General features: G+C 39.8%; 1 protein-coding gene across 1 annotated transcript in view; it reads right to left on the bottom strand.

The window, feature by feature from the left end:
- The window catches only part of LOC143342731 (uncharacterized), a 32,659-nt gene extending 11,067 nt beyond the window's left edge, over window positions 1–21,592 (bottom strand). The window contains exon 1 of the mRNA XM_076766911.1: window positions 21,482–21,592. Coding sequence (XP_076623026.1) covers window positions 21,482–21,484 — 3 coding nt within the window. The 5' untranslated portion in view covers window positions 21,485–21,592. The remainder of the gene's footprint in view (window positions 1–21,481) is intronic.
- Window positions 21,593–26,707: the final 5,115 nt, after the last annotated feature.

Here is a 26,707-nt window from a genome sequence, read left to right as displayed (position 1 = left end):
CCTCGGATCCGCTGCACGGTACAGCATCGCGTCGCGTCGCGTCGCGTATCCCACGATTTAGCTTCATCCCTCTTTTTAACCACATAATTGCTTGGTACAACTAAGTCAAGGAACTTTGTTTCCTTCTATCGTCCGAATTTTAGCTTCAACTTGGCTAGACTTGAGCTTCGACGTTAATTTTAAGTCCCTACTGTATGCGTCTCCCAATATTACCAAGTAATTATTTAACAAGTAGCTTCTCTCGACTCGTTCTCTCGTTTCTTGCTTCGGTCACCACTGTTTCGTTGAACGAAACATGTGATCGGCCGTCCAGTTTGTCCGAAAGATCTAGTCGCCTGCCAATGATAGATCGATTTCTAGAAATAGAAATCAATCTACCAAGGGTAGTGTCGATTCGATCCGAAGATCTGCTGTACGGTTCAGCATCGCGTCGCGTCGCGTCTCCAACAATTTAGCTTCATCCCTTTTTAAACAAAATAATTACTTGGTATTTAGACTTAAGTCTTTAGTGTAGCCGCGTGTCCTGCCAAGTAATTATGTAACAAGTAGCTTCTCTTTCCCCCGTCTCTCGTCTGCTCCGATCACCGCTGCTTCCATGTAGAAAGCAAGTGATCGGCCGATTAGCTGGTCCGAGGGGTCAGTTGCCGTCCTCTAGCGAGACGATCCAAGGGAAAGGGTATTTCGGCCTTAGAGGGGATCAGGGACTGTTCCTGTCTACGGTAGCCCCGACTCAGGATCCCTCTCTCTGTCAGACATCCCGAGTTGGGTCCATTTGGCTCCCAACAGGCTGCTTGGGGGAAATGGGGAACCCGTGTCGGGTGCGTCGATTCCCTTACCCTTCGATCGGACTTGCCAAGAGGCAACGAGCTGACCCTTTTGACCTCGCTATTCGGTTCGCGTCTCTCGTTCCTCGCACTATTGCATGGTGCATCGCGTCGTATCGCGTCGCGTCGCGTCACCCACGATCTAGCTTCGTCCCTCTTTTAAACAAAATAATTACTTGGCATGGCTAATCTAGTTTCTAAGGATGTAAAAGGGAGATCGATGGAACTTGGATTCCATCTATCTCCTTTCGGGTCTCCACTCGCAGCAACCTCCACGTGGTGAGACCTGGTAATCGGTGTCACCCACGATAGAAAAGTTATTCTTCGTGGGTGACACCGAGCTAATGGCTGCGAATTTAGAATTGTTTCTTGATATAATAAACGAATTTAGATTTATAGTTAGGCAGGTGTTTGGTTAACCATTATGTTAGGCAAGTTATTTTTATTTGAGGAAAAATTCTTTTAAAAATTCTCTCAATTCTCTTCGTTTGTTGCTTCCTCGACCTACGATCGTTGGTCACAGAAGATCTTTATTAATGGAGGGTGGTTGGGAATCGGTTAGGGCGGGTCTCCTCGTGGTAACACCGAGCTAATAGCTGTGAATTTAAAATTGTTCTTCAAGATACTAGAGAAAATTATACTGCTTAAGGGTGGAAATTTCTCTTTTTTATCCCTTTTAACCCCTTAACGCTCATATCTTTCGGGTTAACCAAGAATGGTCAGTTTTCTTTATTGGATTTGTTTCTAAAAATGCGGTTTTCGTTACTTACAATGTTGTATCCAATGTATAATTTGAAAGAAAACAAATATTATCATCCCTTAAACCATTAGATTAAACAAATATCGCTTTCCAAAGCAGTCAGATTCGGACATGAATGTTAAGGGGTTAATGTTTGGGGGTTTAAGAATTACTCAGTGAATTATTAAAATAAAATTCGTAAATGTGACGAAGTTTTTACCTAAAATTAAATTTTATATTATATAATAAAGATAGCATATATTTTATTGCTTCCTTCATTCTAGATTTCAGTCAAAAAGCCCATTGATTATGCTCCCTTTGTGCAGTCAAAATACTGCAGCTATTAAAATTTTTAATTCTGTCTACTGAGCTTAATGAAGCAATTGTTATCCAGATTATCTTTTCTAGATCTTTTATATCAATACACAGAGCACGAAAAAATAAAATGTCGACTTGGTAGTTTCACTATCGCGATTCACTATGCAGTCATTGTCGTTGCTATCTCTCGAATATACGAACTCTGACGCAAACACAGCGATAACGCGGCGGGAATCGAATCAATTTCTACTTAATGCGAATTCCGCGACGAGGTGCAATTCGCGTCTCGTGTTTGTCTTCGTCGCGATCGGTATCCGATAATAATCAACTTAATAGAAGATTGAAAGCTGCGTTTGGAACGATCGGGAACGGTGATTTCACGCTCCAGCGAAACGTAGACGGGGGAGGGAAAAAATTAACCGCAACCCGCAATGGTCGCGGCTATCACGAAATATATAAGAAATCGAATAATTCGTGGCAAGTGCTTATTCGCGATTCAATTGGTGCCAGCTATTAGTGAAATTCGTGGTTTTAAGGCACGAACGAAACCGCCGGCAAGAACAGTAAAGAAAACTCACGACTCTAACGTTTATTTATATAAGCGTGGCTCTTTCGCAATTTTCCCTACGGCGAATCGGCTTGGAATTTTTCGATTAAAGAACGAGAGTCGAAGAATTGGTAATTAACAATTAATCCTGTCGAAAAATCGAACATAGGAAGTGGATATTTTCCTTTTGATACTTTGTAACACATACGAAGTCCTGTAATTAAACTCCGGGAAACTTGCAATCGCCTCTTAGCTTAGAAATTGATTTTTTGCTTTGATACCTAAGAGAGCAGAAGCTAAGATAAATGCCTCGATAGTCGATGGTATATAATTATTGGATATATCGAGAAATTTATGAATTATTAATACGATCTTTCTGCGAGTTGTTTTTATTTAATACAGATGCAATTTTGTGTTTGAGTGCTCTTTTTGGAGAGTACAGACTACTTAGTTCGCGCAGGGGATAGGTATAATTATCATTCTATTAAATGGTAACAAACTAGTAATCTTACACAGTCGATGCGGATACGTATAAAATCTGTGTGTTTGCGATTTCCCCTGTAATTCCTCTATTTATCTCCAATTTTGTTTAATTTGTAAGGCGCGAATCTTCAGCGTGGCATTATTATTATCGATTTATTTAATATTCGCAATCCTCGTTCCACTTTCTGGCGGATCCCATTAATGGTCGTGCAATTACCAACGAACGAACGTGCATTTTCGAAGTTTCCAGCTGTTGACCGACTGTTTGGCTCGCGTAGGTGCCTATGTACGTTCCCAGCACACGAATTAGAGCCAACGTAAACCGTAGAGTGAATGTAGTTGTCCTTCTGGTTTCCAGCACGAAAACGCGGACAGTGCAGGACACTTCGTGCGTCATACACGTTCACGATCTCCAGCCATTCTCTATCGTAGCGCAAAACCTATTATAAGAACAATTAATTCTTTCGATCGCCATTAAATTCCAATCAGTTTCCCATATTGCGAGACTCCCACGAGTCCAAATAACCGAAGAAAATTGCATCGATACAACATTTTCGTAATGTTTCCTGTGTTAGGCTCTTTTATAGAAAAACTTGTTGCTTCTGGAAATACAGATTCGTTTCCTATGGCTAGTACCGATCGTTCGAAATGTAATTAATGCGTATTTCAGAGGTATTTGTTATATTAAAGTACTTAAGAATATTCTGAACATTGTCATGTTTGGACTCATTTTCATCGGGAAAGCCCTGCCAGTTCATTGCTAATATTTTTACGAAGCTATATCGAAAAGTATCAAGATTTAAGATTCGTAGATGGCACCTCGATCGTTGTTGCTTCGTTCTGTTCGGTATATTTGTTTTCTTTTGTATTCAAGGACTTTATTTGTTGAATAGAACGGATAGTTAAATAGATAGATAGATAGATAGATAGAACGATAAATAGGTGGATAAGTAGACAGATGCCAATTTGTCGAGCTGTTCGAGCAGACGTAACGTTTCCATAAAGTTGCCAATCTCGTGTCACGTGCTGGACGCGAACGGAATTAATTGTCCCCGTAAACGCGAGTAATTCGTGCCTCGAAACGATTCCAGAAACGACCGGATGGATCCTACGGCCCGGTAATGAAAGAATTATCATCGTCATTACTGGTATTGCGTGACGTTCGCGTGTAAGTGCCACAGGATATCTGGAGTGCAACCGAAGCTAACGAACTGCGAACCGCTCGAAACCGGCGTACTGGTGATTTCTAATAAATACCAGAACTATCTGGGTATATCTCGCGGATCTTTCACTTTGCGTCTTCGAAACGGACAGCGCATATCGCCGCAGAGGAATATTCTTTAACCGAGCGCGTCTTTTTTCTCATTTTTTCTGGCCTACAAAGGTTCCGAAGGTTTCTAATAAGTTTCTCGCGCGTTTGTCGAATTAAATTTAGTCAAAATCGAGTTACAATCGACCATGTAACATCCCTGACTTAAGTTGGGACTCGTATCGAATCGTTCCAATTATTTAGTCTTCGAGCAGCGGTTCTATAAATCGACTGTTGATACGTTTAATTGGTTCTACGTAAATGGCGTTTCATCGATTCGATTTGGGCATTCGAGTGTTGCTCGACCGCGAAGAAATTAAACGCAATTCGTTCATTAAACGGTTAATTGATACTTAATTACTCGACGATGTTTGTTCGCAGTTTAATTACCATTTCATTCGACGTAAAACGAAGTCTTAATTAATTCTCGAGGAGAAATTCTCGATAATGGACCGTAGAATTTCTGCCGGGGATGAAAACCGCCAACGTGATCGGCGCCATCTTCTTCGATTACGAAGTAGGATACCACTTAACGATTCAAATAACAAAGTAATATTCAACCATCCGATTGTACGCATTGTACCGTGCAATCAGCTGTGAAATGGCGTTGTTGTTGCCCAAAAGAAAGCAATAAATTGCTTGGTCAAATAACCTCTTTCGACAATTGCGACTCGGCGAATTATAATTCTTCTTTTTCCCTTCGTGGTAATAAACTTCGATCGAACGTTCAACAATGAAGAAACTACCTAATGTTAGTTTTAATATCATCCCTTCAACGTTAATTTTCAGGTTCAGAACTATTTAAATACATTTCGCTGCACTGGTCGACTCGGTGCAAGAATCGAGGTCCTCGCGCAACGATCGGGGTCTATTTCCTTTCGGTGTATTTTCGGGGGCGATAAATCAATTTGTTCGACTCGAATGGTACGTCTGCGAACAGATGTTACGTAAATCGTTCGGGTTTTTACGATGCACGGGGCTCGTCGGTGGTACTTTTTGATCAGGAAGCCGTGACACGTCGTGCACGAGCCGTTCGAGCGTCGCGCAACGCGTCGTGACGCAATCACCGAGCGTCGATCGTGAATCGAAGACGAGGGACCGCCGTCGTTGCACGCGGATCACGGTGATTTCACAGTCGGTGGTCCCGTTTCTATTCGCGACGCCGGGAATAACGAAGAAAGCAGAAAAATCGTGGCCCGTGTCCGATGGCACGCGATCTTCCGCAATGAAAATCGCGTGCCATGCCGCTCCTCGTAATCGGAATGATGTCAGTAGTACGGCATCGTTTCGGACGCGAACCGGCAAGATTCTCCGTGGAGGAAAGTCGGTGATTCATTCGATATAATAGGTGACCAGGATCGAGGTCCGCGTTAATCAACGCGTTGATTTTGATCCTCGGTGCAGATTAGAAATGGATGCTCAAAACGTACCTTGTACAGTATTTTTTTTAATTCCAATTCTTCTGACGAGTTCCGTCAGAATGCAGTAAATCACGACCTAGTACTACGTTCTGCAAAATCGTAACCAATTTCGCTGAATATGTATTGTACGAAATTACGAATTTACGTAGTACTACGTTCTATCAGAAGGAACGAGTATCACAGTACTGCGTTCTGTTATAGTAAATCAGGGAAGACGTAATAGTGCATTCTCATAAAATTTTAAGGATCGACGTATAACGTAGTACTACGTTCCCATCGAATTATAGCGACTCGTTGGTTTTGACTAATTCTAAATATTACTTTTAGGAAGATAACGTAATGACAGATAGATTGTTCCGAATTACGGGTGACGTAGTACTACGTTTTGTAATATTATAACTACCCATTTCCCTAGGTACGCACAATGCGACGGATTAACTAGGAACTACGTATGTTCCCGGGCGCAATTACGGTTCGACCGGTCAATTTAACCCGTCGTTGTCGCGTCTTTTCAAAAAGCTATACCGCCGTGACGACCCGACGACCAACTAAAAAGAGAAACGGTGCTCGACGGAATAACAGCTTTTGAAAATCGTCCCGTAGGCTTCTGCGAACTGTCTCGAAACTGGGTCGACCGGTCGCGGTCCGCGAGAAAAACGTCGGTGCGGCGGGCTCGCGTCGATTCCCGTGCGTCTGGTATTAATTTCTAACGAGTTTCCAATGCGAGCTTCACGATCTACATAACTCGGGCCGCCTACTTTTGTCCGAGGAAGAGGCGCTGCCACGCCGCTTTCGAACCGAAAGGGACTCGAATTTTTCCACGCGAGATACCGAGACCGCCTGGCGATCGCTCGACTCCGAGAAGAAGAACAAGAAGAAGAAAAAAAATGAACTCTCCCTTTCACTATCGACGGAAAACCGACACGCGCGTTCACCGTTCGGGCATTCCCTCGTTAACTGTTCCAACGCTGGCACTCGGATATTTGACAGACGTCAGAACGAGATAGGTGAAAGTACTCGAAAGATTAAACATTCTTTATTCTCTCGCGACAAACCTATATTCTCGACTTGTTAATGACGAAATTACACGTTCAATTTTTACGATGTTAAAGCGAAGGCTCGGTCCTCGGTTGTCTCCGTCGAGCGTCGGAAAGTGGGCGGGGCGAATGTGGGGTGGGGGTAGGTGGCATAACTTTCTCTGGACGAGCGTGTAACCTGGCCGCGGAATTTTCTCGGACTCGTTGCGCTCCTCGTTCGGAAACATCGCGCCCAATTTCGACGTTAGCGCGCGCTCGATTTATCTGCTCGCTGAGAGCAGTAGGAAAGGAGGTCGAGGCACCTTTCTCTCCTTGAGAGAAGAAGCTGCTTCTGCGGAGGCGCGGTCGTCGGATTGATCTCTCAACACGGTTTCCCACCAAACGGTGGCTAGTTTACCGCAACCTACTGGCCACGGTTATCGCTCGACTATTTAGTCCCGTCCAGACCGGACTGGGATCGGTCCACCTTCCATTTTAATCTACTTTCGCGGATAGATTGCACGTCCCGTTCGTTGGCTGCGAAATATCGAGTGTCGTAACACGACGATTTCACAAATATTTCACCAAATCCTCCGATTCTGGCGGCACGAGAATATTTCCTATGCAATATCTCTTTTCAAGGTCAGTTTTCAAGGTCATCGATGTTCTTCACATTAAAATGCATATCTTCGTACCTTGTATCGCGTAGCTGGTGTCAAACTACGTTCAGAAATGTATACCACGTTGAAAGCGTTCTCTGGACATGTTGAACGGTTTTTTTTTTCTGCCGCGAAAGCTTCGCAGAAAACGAGAACGCGCGGCTGTAATTAGGCTTTTCGAGAAAGTTCATTTCGTGCTGAAAATTACAAGTTCGAACCGCCGTCGGATCTCGCTCCTCGTTCCTCGTTAGCCGGGGCATCATAAATCCATTCAGCTGTGCATAATTGCATGAAATTTTCATGTTTAAGGTCGTACGACTATCGTGTTTTTTCTAGGTCGTTGAATTCGTCTCGGCGAGCGAAATGCTCCAGAGGAGAGGAAAAACGAAAGCTCGAACGCCGTCGTCGCGGAGTAAATTCACGTTCCCATGTATCCCAGCGATCGTCCAACGACACAACAATCGTCGATTATCGTTAGATACGCGCTTACGCAACCACAGTTCCTATACTTTACGTAATTTAATTGTTTTTACAATTTTTTACCGGTTACGTTCGCGTTCAATGAAACAATAATGAGATACAATTACGCGTTGCTGCGTCTTCGTCGCGTAACAGGCGTCGTCTCCCGGAATAACAGGTGCTGAAGAAACCATCGATCGAACCGTACGACGAAACGTTACGTCCTCCGTAACCTCCACCATGAGCATACAAATTTTTCTTCGAGTTTTCTCGTATATTACACTTTATATTCACTTTCTCTCTGTTTCGTTCGTTTTCCAATTCAGAGTACCATTGCATAAAAGTATTTTATTAAATTCACTAGCTGATCTACGAGCGTATGGATATCGCTTCGTAATTTATTCAGGGGTCTATAAACTTTTACAAACTTTCAATTCCACGAGCCACGATCGGTGAAAGTAAATAGGCGACAACTTTTATTCGCCATTAAAAGTGTATCGTTCTTTCTCAATTTATAGCGAGTTATTACTTCGCGTCGAACGATCTACACAGGTTTAAATAATCAGACTTTAAACGTAGATCGTTCCAAGATTCGCGATAAAAGTACGTATTATCCATTTCTCCAGCGAACCATCGTCCATTTTTGCGTTCGATAAAGTCCTCTCGCGATCGCCTTTGGCCAACCTTTGTCAAAGTGGCTGGAGTTCGGGGCAGATTCTCGCGTCTATTCAGCTTCTCGAGGAACCTTTCGGCGAGTAGCTTGACAAAAACGCGACCCGTGTCTCTGTGTACTCGAATACCGCCGAAAGCCACATCTCTGTTTACGTCTGAATGGCCAGACCGTTCGAAAAGGAGGAGGACGAGGCAAAAGCGACAGCCGTCGTTTCCGTAGGCGGAATGCCTCCCTAACGATGGAACTGAAATCCCTGGAGTAGCTCCGGGACCGAGAATCGCGACGGAAAACCTTTCGAGGCTAAAAAGTGACGATTCGTGGCTCGTCGTTACGCTCCAGCTTCGTGCAAAAAATTTTGTTCAACGCTATTTCCGTGCTCCATAATTTAAAATTGAAAATATAAAATAAATTACAATACGTATCTTCGATTTATATTCTCAGTATTTATCGATCGTGTAATTTCTTTGAGAAGGCAGACGTAATTCGAATTATCTTATCAGAGTTTCGGACTGGGTCCCGCGTGAAATCGGTTGGAAGGAACGTATCGCGAGAATCGAGCGCAATCGAGCAGGAAAGGTGATCGCGAACGCGTTCACTCTGGGCCGTTTCGACGAACGAGGGGTCGATATCTCGACGGCCTGGTCGATACCTCGGTCGATCGGACACGAAAACGACACGCGTCGACTCGAACCTGAACAGTGCGGTAACTCGATCGAGGAAACGACACGCGAAAATGCCACATCGACGGCCTTCGGTGTTTCACGCTCTACTTCGAACTCCGCGGCTGGTTCTCCAGTCTCTCGAGAACTTTCGTTTCTTGTTTCGAGAGGGTGCACGGCACGGAGAAAAGGCGAGCGTTAATTGCACGAATTAAAAGCCACCTCGTCGCGATTGTCCCTTCATTTTTATGCACCAAATTTCGACGATCGTTTCGATGGGAAGTTTGATGGGAGTTTCAGAGTAAAAACATACGATTTTATGTAATAAATTGAGCGAGATTCGCAGTAGAATCGTAAAGGTGGTGGATTCTACGTGTAAAATTAGTCTGTTTGGTTTTCGCGAAAATGGGTTTCGAAACCTTGCGAGCTCTGTCGATTGCGTATTGCAGGGAGAAAGGAAGAACACAGGATAAAGGGAATGTGGTATCGCGAGTAAGTAGAATGTGGACAGCGTTGAGTAATTTTGCCTTACGGACGCTGACTAGAACGTTTGACCCAGTACCACTCGCGCTGTACGGACCTGGCTGATCCGTCTGTCCATCGTTCGCTGTTTCTACTTCTACATAATATCGCGCGGCGCCTTAATCCTTTGCCATACAGTCACAAGTCTGACTCGTTACAAGTTCTCCATGTCAAGTTTCATAATCATGAGGCCACTCATTCGTTATCAACCCTTATACAGGGTGTTCGATCACCCCAGGGAAAAATTTCAATGGGAGATTCTAGAGGCCACAATAGGACGAAAATCAAGAATAGTAATTTCTAGACTGAGGCTTCATTAAAAAGTTATTAAAAAATTTCAAATCATTCTGAAAAAATTCTATTTAGTTACAGGGGTAAATTAGAAGCATTTTTGGTGAATAGACATACCCCTGAAATCCTACCCACTTTCGAGAAAAAAATTCGAGGAGGTACTGAAATTTTTAGATGAAATTAAAAAATTTCAAATCATAATAAAAAAATTATATTTAGTTACAGGGGTTAATTACAAGCATTTTTTATGAGTAGACATACCCCAGAAATCCTATGCATTTTCGAGAAAAAAATTGTTTACCGAAAATCTAATGTGAGGCCAGAAATGCTTCCCTAAAATGTCATGCATATCTTTAAAACGTCATAACTTCTGTACGGATTGGACGATTTTAATGTTTAAAAAAGCAAACTACGCGTATTTTGATGGAGAATATGTACAAATCGCAAAAATATTCGAAAAGTTGCTCCTTGACCCCGTAAAATGAGAAAAACCCCATAAAAATGGTCCAATTTTCAGTCATAACTCCTACAATTGTGAATATATTTCAATGAAACTTTTTTCTGAAGTAGAGCTCATCGGTACCTACAGAAAAGTATTAGACAACTTTTCTGTAGGGCGTCAAACAGAATTACTAAAAATGAAAAATGAATTTTTAAGAAAAATCGACAGGGGGTAGGTGCTTAAATTTTTCGACGAAAAAAAAAAATTTCAAATCGTTCTGAAAAAATTATTTTTAGTTGGAGGGGTCAATTACAATCATTTTTGGTGAACAGACATACCCCCGAAATCCTACGCACTTTCGAGAAAAAAATTCTAATAGGTGGACAAATTTTTCGACAAAATTAAAAGATTTCAAATCGTTCTGAAAAAAATATTGTTAGCTATGGGGGTCAATTACAATCATTTTTGGTGAATAGACATATCCCCGAAATCCTACGCATTTTCGAGAAAAAAATTCCTTACCGAAAATCTAATGTGAGGCCTGAAATGCATATTTTTAAAACGTCATAACTTCTGAACGGATTGGACGATTTTAATGTTTAAAAAAGCAAACTACGCGTATTTTGGTGGAGAATATGTACAAATCGCAAAAATATTCGAAAAGTTGCTCCTTGACCCCGTAAAATGCGAAAATCCCCATACAAGTGGTACAATTTTCAAACGACCATAACTCCTATAATAGTGAATAGTTCAATGAAACTTTTTTCTGAAGTAGAGCTCACGGATACCTACAAAATAGTATTAGACAACTTTTCTGTAGGGCGTCAAATAAAATTATCAAAAATGAAAAACTCAGTTTTAAGAAAACTCGACAGGGTGTAGGTGCCTAAATTTTTCGGCGAAAATGAAAAGTTTCAAATCATTCTGGAAAAATTATTTTTGGTTGCAGGGGTCAATTAGAATAATTTTTGGTGAACAGAACTACCCCCAAAATCCTACCCACTTTCTAGAAAAAAATTCTGCACCGACGGAACTTTAAACGTTAATAACTTTTTAACGAAGCCTCCACCAACAAATTAGTATTCATTTTTTGAATTTTTCCCAAGGGTGGCCGAACACCCTGCATATTAAAATTAACACATTTTTTTATTCCCGAGGCATTCGTAAAATAAATCTATTCTTCCTCGTGGCCTCAAACAAAATGAAATAGTATACGTTTGAAGAATTATTTGAAATTAAATCGTACGTCAAGGGGTTAATCGCGTGGGAAACAAGTGGAAACAGTCAACTATGGACAGACATTCACCATAGTTGAGCAAAGCGTAGTCCAATGAATGTATCATTGTGCAACTATAATTCTAGATCCTCGAAGCGTGCAAAAACCGTCTAGTAATCTTCTGGTAAAAGATTTCTCGATTCACTTTTACTGAAAAATTGCCTAGTTTAGAAAATTGAATCTCGAAGGAAGTGCGAACGTGGCAACGATATTGGCCAAGGATTCTCCTTTTTTTCGAAGGTCCCGATACTTGGACGACAGTTTGCAGGGAAACCTTGAGCGGAGTTCCCGTTGCACACGATTCCATCGCGAAACTCGGAGAAACTTCGCGAAAGAGTTTCGTTTTTCGATCGTAGAAACGCGTAAAGATGTCGGAAAAACTTTGAGAAATTCGAGCACACAGTGCTTAAGCAACGCCCACGAGTCGATTTTCTTTCCCTTGCAACTCTCTTGCACAGTCTGCAGTTTACGAGCGGCACTCGAGAAGAAAAATACACGATAATATTGGTTATTCCCATTCCGCGTTACTATTCGGAATTATTCATAAGACGTATCGCAGGATATTTATCATTTATATCGTGATGCAACCCCGTCGCTGGTATCACAATAGAATAATATAATTGTGTGACCTTAGAAAACCATCTAAAGACGATGTTAACTACCTGCAATTATGACGTATATATATTTTATGTGTCGTATGCTAATTCTGTCCATTGTTTCGATCACAATATAATTATACAATTTTGTGATGCCAAGTTTTACAGCGTAGTCTGCTGGAAGACTTTCACAATAATCGAGAGTTTATCATTTAACTGCGCAGTACTCGCCTCGTATCTTTCGCGGAGGACATTTATCAGGGGAAATACAATCCGAACGATCGAACTTCCTTTCTCACGTTCCCTCCTCGACGAAACGAACCCGATTCCCGTGTCCTCCTCGTATCGTTCCACTTAACGCGTCCGGCGAGGGGACTTTCTTTTCGTGGCCTCGTGTTTATCCACTTTCGCCTTCGAACTTTTCGAACGCCGTCTGGACCACCTGCGATCCCCCTACGAAACCGTGACACGTTCGTTTTCCGTGGTCCAAATACCATTTACACCGCGTTGCTTTCGATTATCTTCGTAAAACAAACAAGTTAAAACAGTCGTTCAAAGATATAAATATAATATACAGGGTGTTCGACCACCCCTGGGAAAAATTTTAATAGGGGATTCTAGAGGCCAAAATAAAACGAAAATCAAGAATATCAATTTCTTGACTGAGGCTTTATTAAAAAGTTATTAACATTTGAAGTTCCGCCTGTACTGAATTTTTTTCTAGAAAATGGGTAGGATTTCGGGGGTAGGTCTATTCACCAAAAATGATTGAAATTGACCCCTGCAATCGAAAATAATTTTTCCAGAACGATTTGAAATTTTTTAATTTTGTCGAAAAATTTCACACCTTCTCGAATTTTTTTCTCGAAACTGGGTAGGATTTCGAGGGTATATCTATTCACCAAAAATGATTGCAATTGGCCCCTCCAACTAAAAATAATTTTTCCAAGACGATTTGAAACCTTTCAATTTTTATGAAAAATTTGTCTACCTACTCGAATTTTTTTCTCGAAACTGAGTAGGATTTCGAGGGTATGTCTATTGACCAAAAATGATTGTAATTGACCCCTCTAGAGAAAAATAATTTTTCCAGAACGATTTGAAATTTTTGAATTTAATTGTTAATAACTTTTTAACGAAGCCTCTATCAACAAATTGGTATTCTTGATGGAGGCTCTGTTGCAAAGTTATTAACGTTTAAAGTTCCGCCCGTACTGAATTTTTTTCTCGAAAATGCGCAGGATTTCGGGGGTATATCTATTTACCAAAAATGATTGTAATTGACACCTGCAATCGAAAATAATTTTTCCAAAACGATTTGAAATTTTTTTTTTCCATCGAAAAATTTCACACCTTCTCGAATTTTTTTCTCGAAAATGCGCAGGATTTCGGGGGTATGTGTAATGACCAAAAATGATTGTAATTGACACCTGCAATCGAAAATAATTTTTCCAAAACGATTTGAAATTTTTTTTTTCCATCGAAAAATTTCACACCTTCTCGAATTTTTTTCTAGAAAGTGGGTAGGATTTCGGGGGTATGTCTATTCACTAAAAATGATTGTAATTGACCTCCGCAATCGAAAATAATTTTTTCAGAATTAATTAAAAATTTTTTTGTTGTTGAAAAATTTAGGCACCTACCCCCTGTCAATTTTTCTTAAAAATTCCTTTTTCATTTTTAGTAATTTTGTTTGACGCCCTACAGAAAAGTTGTCTAATACTTTTCTGTAGGTACCCATGAGCTCTACTTCAGAAAAAAGTTTCATTGAAATATATTCACAATTGTAGGAGTTATGACTGAAAATTGGACCATTTTTATGGGGGTTTTCTCATTTTACGGGATCAAGGAGCAACTTTTCGAATATTTTTGCAATTTGTGCATATTCTCCATCAAAATACGCGTAGTTTGCTTTTTTAAACATTAAAATCGTCCAATCCGTTCAGAAGTTATGACGTTTTTAAGATTCCCATGAAAATTCGGGCAGACATTTCTGGCCAGAAATTATATTTTCGGTAAGGAATTTTTTTCTCGAAACTGAGTAGGATTTCGGGGGTATGTCTGTTGACCAAAAATGCTTGCAATTGATCCCTGCAACTAAAAATAATTTTTCCAAGACGATTCGAAAATCTTTTTTTTCACCCAAAACTTTCAACACTTACTCGAATTTTTTTCTCGAAAGTGGGTAGGATTTCGGAAGTATGTGTATTCACCAAAAATAATTGTAATTGACCCCTGCAACTAAAAATAATTTTTCCAAAACGATTTGAAATTTTTGAATTTAATTGTTAATAACTTTTTAACGGAGCCTCCATCAAGAAATTGGTATTCTTGATTTTCGTCTTATTTTGACCTCTAGAATCCTCTATTAAAATTTTTCCCAGGGGTGGCCGAACACCCTGTATAAAGATATAAATTTGTCAGTCACCTCCGAACAGATTTCTGTTATACATTTGTAATTTTCCGTGTGTGTTTTCGTTTAAAAGATTTACTTATAAGAAAATTATTAAAATTCCAAAGCTGACTATACATGCAACTTGAAAAACATCGACGTAGGAGAATCTCGACTTCCAATAAACATAAACCTCGCGATTACTTTCGCCACTAAATAATCGTGTTAACGTCGAAAGTGTGCAAAGTCACGTGTTCGTACGTTAATGGCGACCGTTTGAGCGCGTCAGAATGTTTCCTTAGAAACTGACAAACGTTTTGATGCATTCCAAACGAAGAGAAAGGAAGTTAAATCAGCTCGAACCGTGAATGGTTACCGAATAAACGTCGTCGGTGGTCGAAACAAAATGGTCGCACGCGTTTCGTGCGTTTTAGGCTCGAGGAATCCGGAGTTTCGCGTAAAATCGTTTTATCCGCCGACCATTTACGCGTTCTATTGTAATACTTTCCACAGAAACGGTACGGATATTGTAATAACGACCGCGGTTACGTAATCGCGTATAGAGTTTGCGGCGTGTGTAATTACGACGAATTCGCCGGACGAACTTTTAACAAAGGAGCAACGAGGACGCCGAAAAGGGATTCCTGCGGTTCGGTTTATCGCGGCCGCAAATCTTCATTGTCTATTAAGTCGTTTCTATGAACGGCGAACGATAGATCCAATCTATTCCTGCCCAGGCGTGCTTTTCCTTTCCTTCTGTCTTTCCGTTTCGCGCGAAAGCTGCCAATTTCTAGTTGCCTAACGAAATCACGTCTTCCTCGACGTTTTCTACCCGTTCGTGGAGAGAATCCTATGGTATACAATTGTACTATTTCCGATATTCGTGAGCATCAGGATTCGTGGAATTATAGATAAATATTTCCACTGGAAGACTAAAATATTGTGCAGCCTCGATACTTGCAAGAAATGGGGGGTTGAAAGTACGAGTGTCATGGAGTTACAGATGTCTATTTAAAAAAAAATCGATAAAATATAGACGAGACTCGATAGTTGCAAGAATTGGGTCGAAAATTCGTGCAAAAATCGAGGTACGGTGTAACTACGAATACTTCAAGCTTCAATCTAAAAAATGGGGTTAATAATACGAGTGTCTTGGAATCATAGATGTCTATTTCAATAAAAAAATCGATAAAATACAGTCGAGACCCGATAGTCGTAACAAGTGGGTCGAAGATTCGTGCAAGAATCGAGGTACGGTGCAACTACGAATACTTCAAGCTTCAATCTAAAAAATGGGGTTAATAATACCAGTGTCTTGGAATCATAGATGTCTATTTCAATAAAAAAATCGATAAAATGCAGTCGAGACCCGATAGTCGCAACTAGTGGGTCGAAAATTCGTGCAAGAATCGAGGTACGGTGCAACTACGAATACTTCAAGCTCCAATCTAAAAAATGGGGTTAATAATACGAGTGTCTTGGAATCATAGATGTCTATTTCAATAAAAAAATCGATAAAATACAGACGAGACTCGATAGTTGCAAGAATTGGGTCGAAAATTCGTGCAAGAATCGAGGTACAGTGCAACTACGAATACTTCAAGCTTCAATCTAAAAAATGGGGTTAATAATACGAGTGTCTTGGAATCATAGATGTCTATTTCAATAAAAAAATCGATAAAATACAGACGAGACACGATAGTTGCAAGAACTGGGTCGAAAATTCGTGCAAGAATCGAGGTACGGTGCAACTACGAATACTTCAAGCTTCAATCTAAAAAATGGGGTTAATAATACGAGTGTCTTGGAATCATAGATGTCTATTTAAAAAAAAATCGATAAAATATAGACGAGACTCGATAGTTGCAAGAATTGGGTCGAAAATTCGTGCAAGAATCGAGGTACGGTGCAACTACGAATACTTCAAGCTTCAATCTAAAAAATGGGGTTAATAATACGAGTGTCTTGGAATCATAGATGTCTATTTAAAAAAAAATCGATAAAATACAGGGGAGACTCGATAGTTGCAAGAATTGGATTGAAAATTCGTGCAAGAATCGAGGTACGGTGCGACTATGGATACTCCAAGCTCCAATATACAGAATGGGGGTAAAAGTACGAGTGTCTTGGTATCATAGATGTCTATTTCAATAAAAAAATCGATAAAATACAGACGAGACTCGATAATTGCAAGAATTGGGTTGAAAATTCGTGCAAGAATCGAGGTACAATGCAACTATGGATACTCCAAGCTCCAATATAGAGAATGGGGGTAAAAGTACGAGTGTCTTGGAATCATAGATGTCTATTTCAATAAAAAAATCGATAAAATACAGTCGAGACTCGATAGTTGCAAGAATTGGGTTGAAAATTCGTGCAAGAATCGAGGTACGGTGCAACTACGAATACTTCAAGCTCCAATCTAAAAAATGGGGTTAAAAGTACGAGTGTCTTGAAATCATAGATGTCTATCTCAATAAAAAAATCGATAAAATACAGACGAGACTCGATAGTTGCAAGAATTGGGTCGAAAATTCGTGCAAGAATCGAGGTACAGTGCAACTACGAATACTCCAAGCTCCAATATAGAGAATGGGGGTAAAAGTACGAGTGTCTTGGAATCATAGATGTCTATTTCAATAAAAAAATCGATAAAATACAGACGAGACTCGATAGTTGCAACAAGTGGGTCGAAAATTAGTGCAAGAATCGAGGTACAATGCAACTATGGATACTCCAAGCTCCAATATAGAAAATGGGGTTAAAAGTATGAGTGTCTTGAAATCATAGATGTCTATTTCAATAAAAAAATCGATAAAATACAGTCGAGACTCGATAGTTGCAAGAATTGGGTTGAAAATTCGTGCAAGAATCGAGGTACGGTGCGACTATGGGTACTCGAAGCACCAAGCTAGAAAATTGGGTTGAAAATTGGTAGAAATGTCCGTGTTTCTTGCACTGGCCGTTAATTATCGCGATCGTTGTCGCCACAGTCAACGAGGCGAGACTTCGTCCTTTAAGGATACGGTCGCGCCGCGTGCACAATTCGCGCGACGATGCAATTAGCGGGCAACAAAGAGTTGTTCCTGGTTCCCACTCCTTCCTTTGTTTTCCTCTTGGAGCCTTTCCAAGATTTCGTGCAAGGGGTGTTGCTTACAACAATCGATCTTTTTTAGGACGATAGAATATACACTTCGAACGATATTTGTGAAACGTAAGCTTTAGATACTTGGTTGTTTCGAAGATATTCAAAGTTCTATGACCAGATTAACTATTTATTTAGGAACGTATATTTTATCATTCCATAAAAGATTGTTAAAATCGAAGCACACTTTTGGCTCCCTCTTGTGTTTTGTAAAAGGAATTCTCCAAAATTATAAAAAAACTAGAAACGTGAAGTGTTTGATTATATAGTATGTGGTACGATATTAAAAAAAATTTTACAAGAAATGTTTCGATGACCCAGAAATAGAAATAGTAATCACTCCTTTTCGGGAGATACTCGTGTTCCAAAATACATGCATACTCGTGTCGCGGAAGAATAGCGTGGATTTGGGTGCGATCCAATTTTCCCTGGGGAATAAAAAAAGAAAAAAAGGAAAGAAGCTCTGGCAACGCGATCGAAAGAGGAAGACGGTCGGCGACCTCTCGAATTGCGACATAAGGAGCGAAGCTGTTTACACACTGACCCCCATTTCCTTCCCGCCGGCGAAATAGCAGAGTTCTAGCTTCGATTTTGTCCACAGCGCTATCCTCCAGCCTCAACACGATCGTTCTCGAATAACAAAATCGAACAAATGTTTCTACGAACCGTATAAAAATAGTTGGCAATATTTTCATAATATCAGAACGTGGGTCTCGTGATCGTGCAAAAACTTTTACAAAAATAATAATGTATTTAAAATTATTCGAGATAGAGGGCAAAATTAAGTATGCATAATTTGTCTCATGTATAAATTATGGTTATACGATCGTAAACTAAACGGTTTACGAAATGTTTCGACTTACTTGATACTACCATGATCGTGATAGTAGGTGTAAATAAGGTCGCGGAGATAAGAAAATGCTTAATGGCACGTATTACCGAGAAAATCGAAATATCTCGCGAACTGTTTAGTTTACGATCGTATTACCATAACTCTTTTGTACGATGGTCCAAGGATTCGATTTATGCGAGAAAAATTATGCAGCCTCGTTTGGAATACGCTACAGTTGGTACGTTGTCTCATTTTTCTCTACAGACGACAGTTTCTAGCCGAACATTAAATAAAGATTAAATTTTTGATAAAATACTCTCAAAAAATAATCCACCGGTTCCTCTGATTCATTTTTTGGAAACGTGACAAAGATTTCCAGTTCATTCCAAATCAGCTAATCGAACTATTTTATGTTTAAATGGCAGCCATCCAGCTACGAATATTCGTAGTAAATTCGATGGACGTTTTCTCCAATGTTAAAGAAGAAAAATAATCGGTCTTTTAATTAGAAAAATTTAGGTACAGAAGGATAATGGAATAGTAAATGTTGCTTGCCAGGATACTCTGGGCTTTCTGGAAGACATTTATGTTCTTCCTTGGAAAAACTTAATATCCCCAACGATCCCGAAAGTTTGTAAGCTTATGTGCATTTAATTGGAAAACTTGGAAGCTGACGAAGTCTCGAAGAAACAAGGTGTACTACAATGTTATTTTTACATTTGTTAACATCACGACTGTGGATTTGTTGTACTGCAAATGCAATCTAAATTTTCGTAAAGGCGATAATGATAATAAATTCCGAGGCGCGATTATAGTCGAGTCATAGTCAAAGTAATTAAACAGTCAACGTTTATGGTCAAGGTGCTGTGAGCGAGGAAAGTTCGAAAATTTATCGGAGGATTAGAAACTACCAAGTAAAGTGAATTTAATTATAACAGTACGGAGTTATACGAATTCTGAAATTCTGTGCTACACATTTTCAAATATTACGAGACTTTTGTTAAAATTAATAATAATAACGTGCCATTAACTAGCAAAGCGTTGGACTGTATCCTTTTTTATCGATGCTGGAGGATCAACTGCGACAAAGAACGCTACTTTCCACAATTTAGTTCCCTCGTTCTTTGCGCGTGGGTGTAAGTCAATGCTCGATCTACTAATAAAGTCAGCAATAGAAAGCGCGCAACCGGAATCGAAAGGCAATATCCGGGAAATTCTTACGCGGTTATGGAATACTGTGTTTCAACCAATAAACTTTGATTATTCAATAAATGTAAGAACAACGAGCGATCCCTTCAAGTTTGGAAATCTACTGGCCAACAACTTTGTGAAAATTGATAGTGTACTTTCCATAAATTATCTACTTAAATTAACTAAATTAACAAATTCGATAGATGATATTATACAGGGGAAAAATTTTAATGGAAGATTCTAGAGGCCAAAATAAGACGAAAATCAAGTATAGCAATTTGTTGATGGAGGCTTCGTTAAAAAGTTATTAACGTTTAAAGTTCCGCCCGTACTGAATTTTTTTCTAGAAAGTGGGTAGGATTTCGGGGGTATGTCTATTCACCAAAAATGTTTGTAATTGACCCCCGCAACCAAAAATAATTTTTCCAGAATGATTTGAAATTTTTTAATTTTGTCGAAAAATTTCACAGCTTCTCGAATTTTTTTCTCGAAACTGGTTAGGATTTCGAGGGTATGTCTATTGACCAAAAATGATTGTAATTGACCCCTGTAACTAAATATAATTTTTCCAAAACGATTTGAAATTTTTTTTCCCGTCGAAAAATTTCACAGCTTCTCGAATTTTTTTCTACAAAATGGGTAGGATTTCGGGGGTATGTCTATTCACCAAAAATGTTTGTAATTGACCCTCACAACCAAAAATAATTTTTCCAGAATGATTTGAAATTTTTTAATTTTGTCGAAAAATTTCACAGCTTCTCGAATTTTTTTCTCGAAACTGGTTAGGATTTCGGGAGTATGTCTAATGACTAAAAATGATTGTAATTGACCCCTGTAACTAAATATAATTTTTCCAAAACGATTTGAAATTTTTTTTCCCGTCGAAAAATTTCACAGCTTCTCGAATTTTTTTCTACAAAATGGGTAGGATTTCGGGGGTATGTCTATTCACCAAAAATGTTTGTAATTGACCCTCACAACCAAAAATAATTTTTCCAGAACGATTTGAAATTTTTTAATTTTGTCGAAAAATTTCACAGCTTCTCGAATTTTTTTCTCGAAACTGGTTAGGATTTCGAGGGTATGTCTATTGACCAAAAATGATTGTAATTGACCCCTGTAACTAAATATAATTTTTCCAAAACGATTTGAAATTTTTTTTCCCGTCGAAAAATTTCACAGCTTCTCGAATTTTTTTCTACAAAATGGGTAGGATTTCGGGGGTATGTCTATTCACCAAAAATGTTTGTAATTGACCCCCGCAACCAAAAATAATTTTTCCAGAACGATTTGAAATTTTTTAATAACTTTTTAGCAAAGCCTCAATCAACAAACTGATATTTTAGATTTTCGTAATATATTTTGGCCTCTAGAATCCCCCATTAAAATTTTTCCCAGTGGTGGTCGAATACTCTGTATAAAATAAAGCGAACTAACACTGAACCTTCATCGATGTTACCAGAATATCCAAATTGGTTATTAATATTTAGTAACTAAATTAAGTACCCAACAATCAGCAAATTATTCCATGAAATATTCATCGAATCTTGAACAGGATCAATCCCAATAGAAAATTCTACAATGCAAATTTATGAAATACAATTTAGCTATTAAAATTCACGTAAAAATATCTATTCAAAGACGTGTGTATATATGCACTCGATAGATGATCGATTAATCCACTCACCATGGTGCAGAGCGTTCCCCCAGTTATCACTGGTCGTCCCGTAAGAATCCTTGTTCGACCCCCGTGTGTCCAGGGGCTTCGAAAATAAAAATTTCGTTCGCTACTGTTGCGTGTTGCACTCTCTCACATCGCACCACCAACTAGCCATGTCCTCGTGACCCGAACACCCCTTATGTTTCCGTTGTTTCGGGCACCCCGTCTCGGAGGGCACACCGGTTGGATCGCGATGACCGATAGATCCAGTAAAATTCGTTATGTCGCGCACTGGCTTAGGATCGCGGACAGTTTGAAGGGGCTTACCCGGAATGGACAGCCTATATAGATATCCCCTCCAAAGAACGGACAGCCACGGTGCAAAGGAGGACCGACGGACCGTGATCCAGGAGAAAGCCTCTCCTTCGATTGGGCCCCTGCCCCCCTCCAAAGAACCGGTATACTCGAGACAATTCCAGGTACCTTTTATCCAGGTGATACTGTCCGTCAAACGAGCCTCTTTCTTCTTCTCGCCCTGAAAGCATCGCATTTTTGTTAGAGAAATTGAGGGAATGATCGGTGAGAGCATTTCACAGGTGTACCTTTTGCGATAAACCTGCACCCGATTCCAGAGATTGGCCACTCTAATAGAAAACTGTCTCTATTTTTAAAAAGGTCTGCAATCTTACAAGTGGATACAAATATATAAAACTATCATCTCAGAAAATATTTAATATGTATATTTAACATTACTAAAATTAAATTAATGCTTGCACATCCGTGTCGTCGAATGTTCGACCGAAAACATGGAGTATCGCGAATAAGAACACTGCTCTGGAAAGTCCAATGATTAATTCGTAGCAAACGAGAATTATTGCTTCGAAAAAAAAAACAGTCCGCCATTAATCATCGCTCCAGACGTAGGAGTCGTTAATATTCGAACGTCAACAATGACAGTCACCGTCGATCGACGATTTATAAATGCATAGTTCATTGATGGTCGTACGGTCGACCTACGGTGATGGCTTACGCGCGAATTACTATGCTCGGTCCCGACGAACAGAACTTTGGGAATCCTGTCTTGGAAGTTGATTGCACTCGTAATCTCTCGCACCGGTTCACCTTTGCCAAACTGTGTCTTTGATTTATCAAACTCGAACTAAGTTTCGTGCACCGAGTTTGCAGGCAACGCGACGCATTGATCAAACATTAACGCCTAGCAGCCCGCCATTTAGAAACTCCCATTCGAGAAACCGACCATAGCTGCAACGTCGACTCATTAAATCAGACCTTCTTTCTTCGACGAATTTATTCATACCCAGATTAATAAATTTACATTTATAAAAATATACAGGGTGTTCGGCCACTTTTGGGAAAAATTTTAATAGGGGATTTTAGAGGTTATTAACAATTAAATTCAACAATTTCAAATCGTTCTGGAAAAATTATTTTCGGTTGTGGGGGTCAATTACAATCATTTTTGGTGAATACACATACCCCCGAAATCCTACCCACTTTTTAGAAAAAAATTCGAGAAGGTGTGAAATTTTTCGACGAAATTAAAATATTTCAAATCGTTCTGAAAAAAATATTGTTAACTGTGGGGGTCAATTACAATCATTTTTGGTCATTATACATACCCCCGAAATCCTACGCTCTTTCGAGAAAAAAATTCCTTACCGAAAATCTAATTAGGTGCCTAAATTTTTCGACGAAAAATAAAAAATTTCAAATCGTTCTGAAAAAAATATTGTTAGCTGAGGGGGTCAATTGCGATCATTTTTTATGAATAGGCATACCCCCGAAATCTTGCGCATTTTCGAGAAAAAAATTCAGTACTGGCGGAATTTTAAACGTTAATAACTTTTTATCGAACCCTTATTTTGGCCTCTAGAATGCCCCATTAAAATTTTTCCCAGGGATGGTCGAACACCCTGTATACCTAAAGGATGTTACAGTTTCCAGAAATTTTTATTTGTTCATCTTCACGAATATTTCTTTCTATTATTCAGAATTTCTGTGGTTCATCTTTCGTTCGACATTTCGATTTCTATAAAAATTGCACTCGTGTTTGCTTCGACGTTTGGCTGACCCTACCGATTCTGTTCTAACAATTGCACGACTCACGGAAACGGACTAAAATGAGGAGCTCGATTTCCGGACGCGTACTCGCATGAATCAGGAAGACGTACAACGGTCGTAACAACCGTCAATTTCTCGATTCCTCTGCGTCGCGAAGGGAAAAGTTGCGGGTGTCGCGGTGAAAGTGTACACGCGCTGTTTAATTATGCTAATTAAACGTCTGTACGGATCGCGAACGGAGAATGCAAGCAATTCGCAGTCCGACGCATCGATTTTTTTTTAAACGAAATTAGTTTTATTCCACGGTAAATATAATTCCGTGGAAAAAGTAAGTATCGACGCGCGTGTACTATCTTGAGACGCTAATTAAGAAAGTCTCGATGTTGCAGACGCTTTAAGAATAATAATTTCGATCGTATAATGAAAGTACACGAACAGAAATTTATCTTCTCGCGCTAATTTTAGATGTGGAACTTCCTGTTCCTCGAGAGTCCTTTCCGTGAAAAAATGCTGCATTCCTGTGACATTCACCGTAATAAAAATAATAATCGTATCTACTTTCTCGGCGTTCGTAAATCCCATTTTCCTTATTTTATAATTCCTGGCCAGGTTAATGTATGTCGTTTCACGTAATCTCGAGTTCGTTGATAGATACAGCGCTCTTGAAATTATTAAAAATTAATAAATACCACTGAGTACCTTTTTCACTCGCAGTAAAATAAAAATCGACAGATTTTATGTACATCGAGTGCAAATTCGTCGATTTCGAATCCTTTTGGTCGTCTTCAAAGCGTTCCACCCACGCAAATATTTGCGTACAGGACATATAGATACCGTCATAAGCTTCCGCCAACGTTTCGTTTGGATGGTCATTCTCTCAAGTTTAAATCAATTTAATATCTGCCCCGTCGTGTCTCCCGAATATTAATTACTTTCGAACGCGTTGTCTATTCTCGTTGTCGAGATCGGAAAGTTCCATTTAAGAAAAAGTGCAAGTGCGCCGATGCACTTGGGAAAACAGTTACACCGTACGATAATAAGATTTCAATAAATTACACAAAACCTTTCTCTGCCGCTTTTTTCCATTTTCACTCGGTACATGGTTACAGCTCGATCCACTTACTGTAATCGTCCCGTCTAATGGGTCATATTGACATAGAAAGTAGGCAATTAAAATGGTCTTTACAGTGTTTGAGCATCGCGCGTGGATCGTAAACGGATTTTTGAATATGAAAGAAATCATCGTCCGTCGGTTCTTCTGCGTAAGGATAATATTTTCACGCGTAATTAAGAGTTGAAAAATTTCCCGCCGCTGGCGTATAACCGAGCGCGCGCGGTTTCCGACGCACTCCTAACCGATTTTCTTTTCTGCTCTAGAAGCTCGGGGAACGTTTCTACAGTTGAAGACCAATAAACCGGCGAAACGGTTAATTCTCTTGCGACTTAACTGCGTCTAATTAGCATCCGTGCTCTTAATATCGCTTTTCTCTTATGCAAAAGTTTCAAGGATATTTGTATCGTTAACGAGTCGATGAAATAATTAAATTTCTCTCGTTAACATCCGCCTTTATCCTTAATACCTTATCCAACTATGCACAATGGATTGCTCATACTTAAAGAAGAATAGAACGGTGCTTGTTGCAGGTCCATTTAGGTGCAAATAGTTATAATGATCTCGTAACGTTTCTCTGCTAAAGGAACGTAGTCGAGGTAGGCGAGGGGATTGGGCAAATTACTATAGCTACATTTATAGTAGCACAAATATAGTAATAATACAGTTGCATAACAAAAGTTCAAAGAATTGTCCTATCAACTATAGTAGTTCGAACAATATCACGACTATGGTTTAATAGCAATATAGTCTAGTAGTATATGGTTCTACAACTATTCTATTATAGGGTGGTAGGTCATAACTATATGTGGAGCAGAACTACGACCATATTTCATGCAGTTGACTATATCGAAATAGTACAGTAATCCCTACAATTGTACGACATTGAATTCGGTAACATAACGTTACAACGTATACAGTGATTTAATCCATTTCTATTTGCAATATGGCGTGGGCGTACCAACATACAAACAAGGTCGTTCTACAGCCGGTGACCACCGATTCCTCAAATTTGCGTAACAGCAGATACCTCTCGCTGCCACGAATTCACGAATTGCGTTCGATCCTGTGGTCTGACTGTGCAGTAGTCGCGACCAACGAACCAATTACATTAACGTCATAATATAGTAAATCGATCCTATAATGTATACATTCCCTTTAAAAATAATGGGAATGTGGAAGCACGGACTTAGCAACGAGGCAATGGCGCAAACGTGTTGTAATTGCAACACTGTTCACTATATTCTGATATAGTAGCAACGCAGTTGCACGATCGTATCAGTATAGTAGAATGAGCACACATATTAGGTCTAAGACATTTCAAATAAACTTAATTCGACACTAACTGATGTTTGAACTTTCGTTTGGTAAACATCGAAGCCTCTATTATCCGAACTAATGCAGAAAGATGGCGGAGGAGCTAGTGGATCTCTGTTAAGGGGTTAGGTCATAGTTCCGAGGAAAATGCATTTAAAGTTTGATATACGCAGATATACGTCATTGTTTGTTAATGATTTTAAGGCTTCAAACTATTATTTAAGCCAAAAAACAAAATATCGAATTTTTCAAAATTTTTGAGTCACCTAACCCCTTAACCGACCTGTATAACCGATTGTTTCGAACAAACGAGGTTCCATTGTAATTCCCAGGTGCATAGCGACGGACACCTCGAAACATGTTCACGAATCGCGGTCGATCCTGCGGCTCGATCGTACATTTGTGGCCTGCGAACGAAATTTCAGCCAGATTCGGAGCAACGGAGCTTGGCTGCGAACACGACAGGATTCGAGCGAAGTGAGAGGCGATCGTGGCTCGGTTTCTTACGCAACTTCTGATCGGTATCGTGGGGTCACTCACTTCGTCGACTCCGCGGGTGTATGCACAGCGCGATTCCCCCCGTTGCAGGAAGAAAAAGAACTGTCCCGCGACACCTCGAGGCCCCCCAAACGTTAAACGAACATAAACGGAAGAGCTACGTAACGGTAGAACATCGTTACCGTGCTATTACAGTCAACGGGATATTGTCACTGTTATTACGATAATTGTACAACTTTTCACCA

Source organism: Colletes latitarsis, chromosome 6 (genome assembly GCF_051014445.1).
Source record: "Colletes latitarsis isolate SP2378_abdomen chromosome 6, iyColLati1, whole genome shotgun sequence".
Lineage (NCBI taxonomy): Eukaryota > Metazoa > Arthropoda > Insecta > Hymenoptera > Colletidae > Colletes > Colletes latitarsis.
The sequence above is the reverse complement of the archived record's forward strand: the minus strand, read 5'-3'. Positions and strand labels throughout refer to the sequence as shown.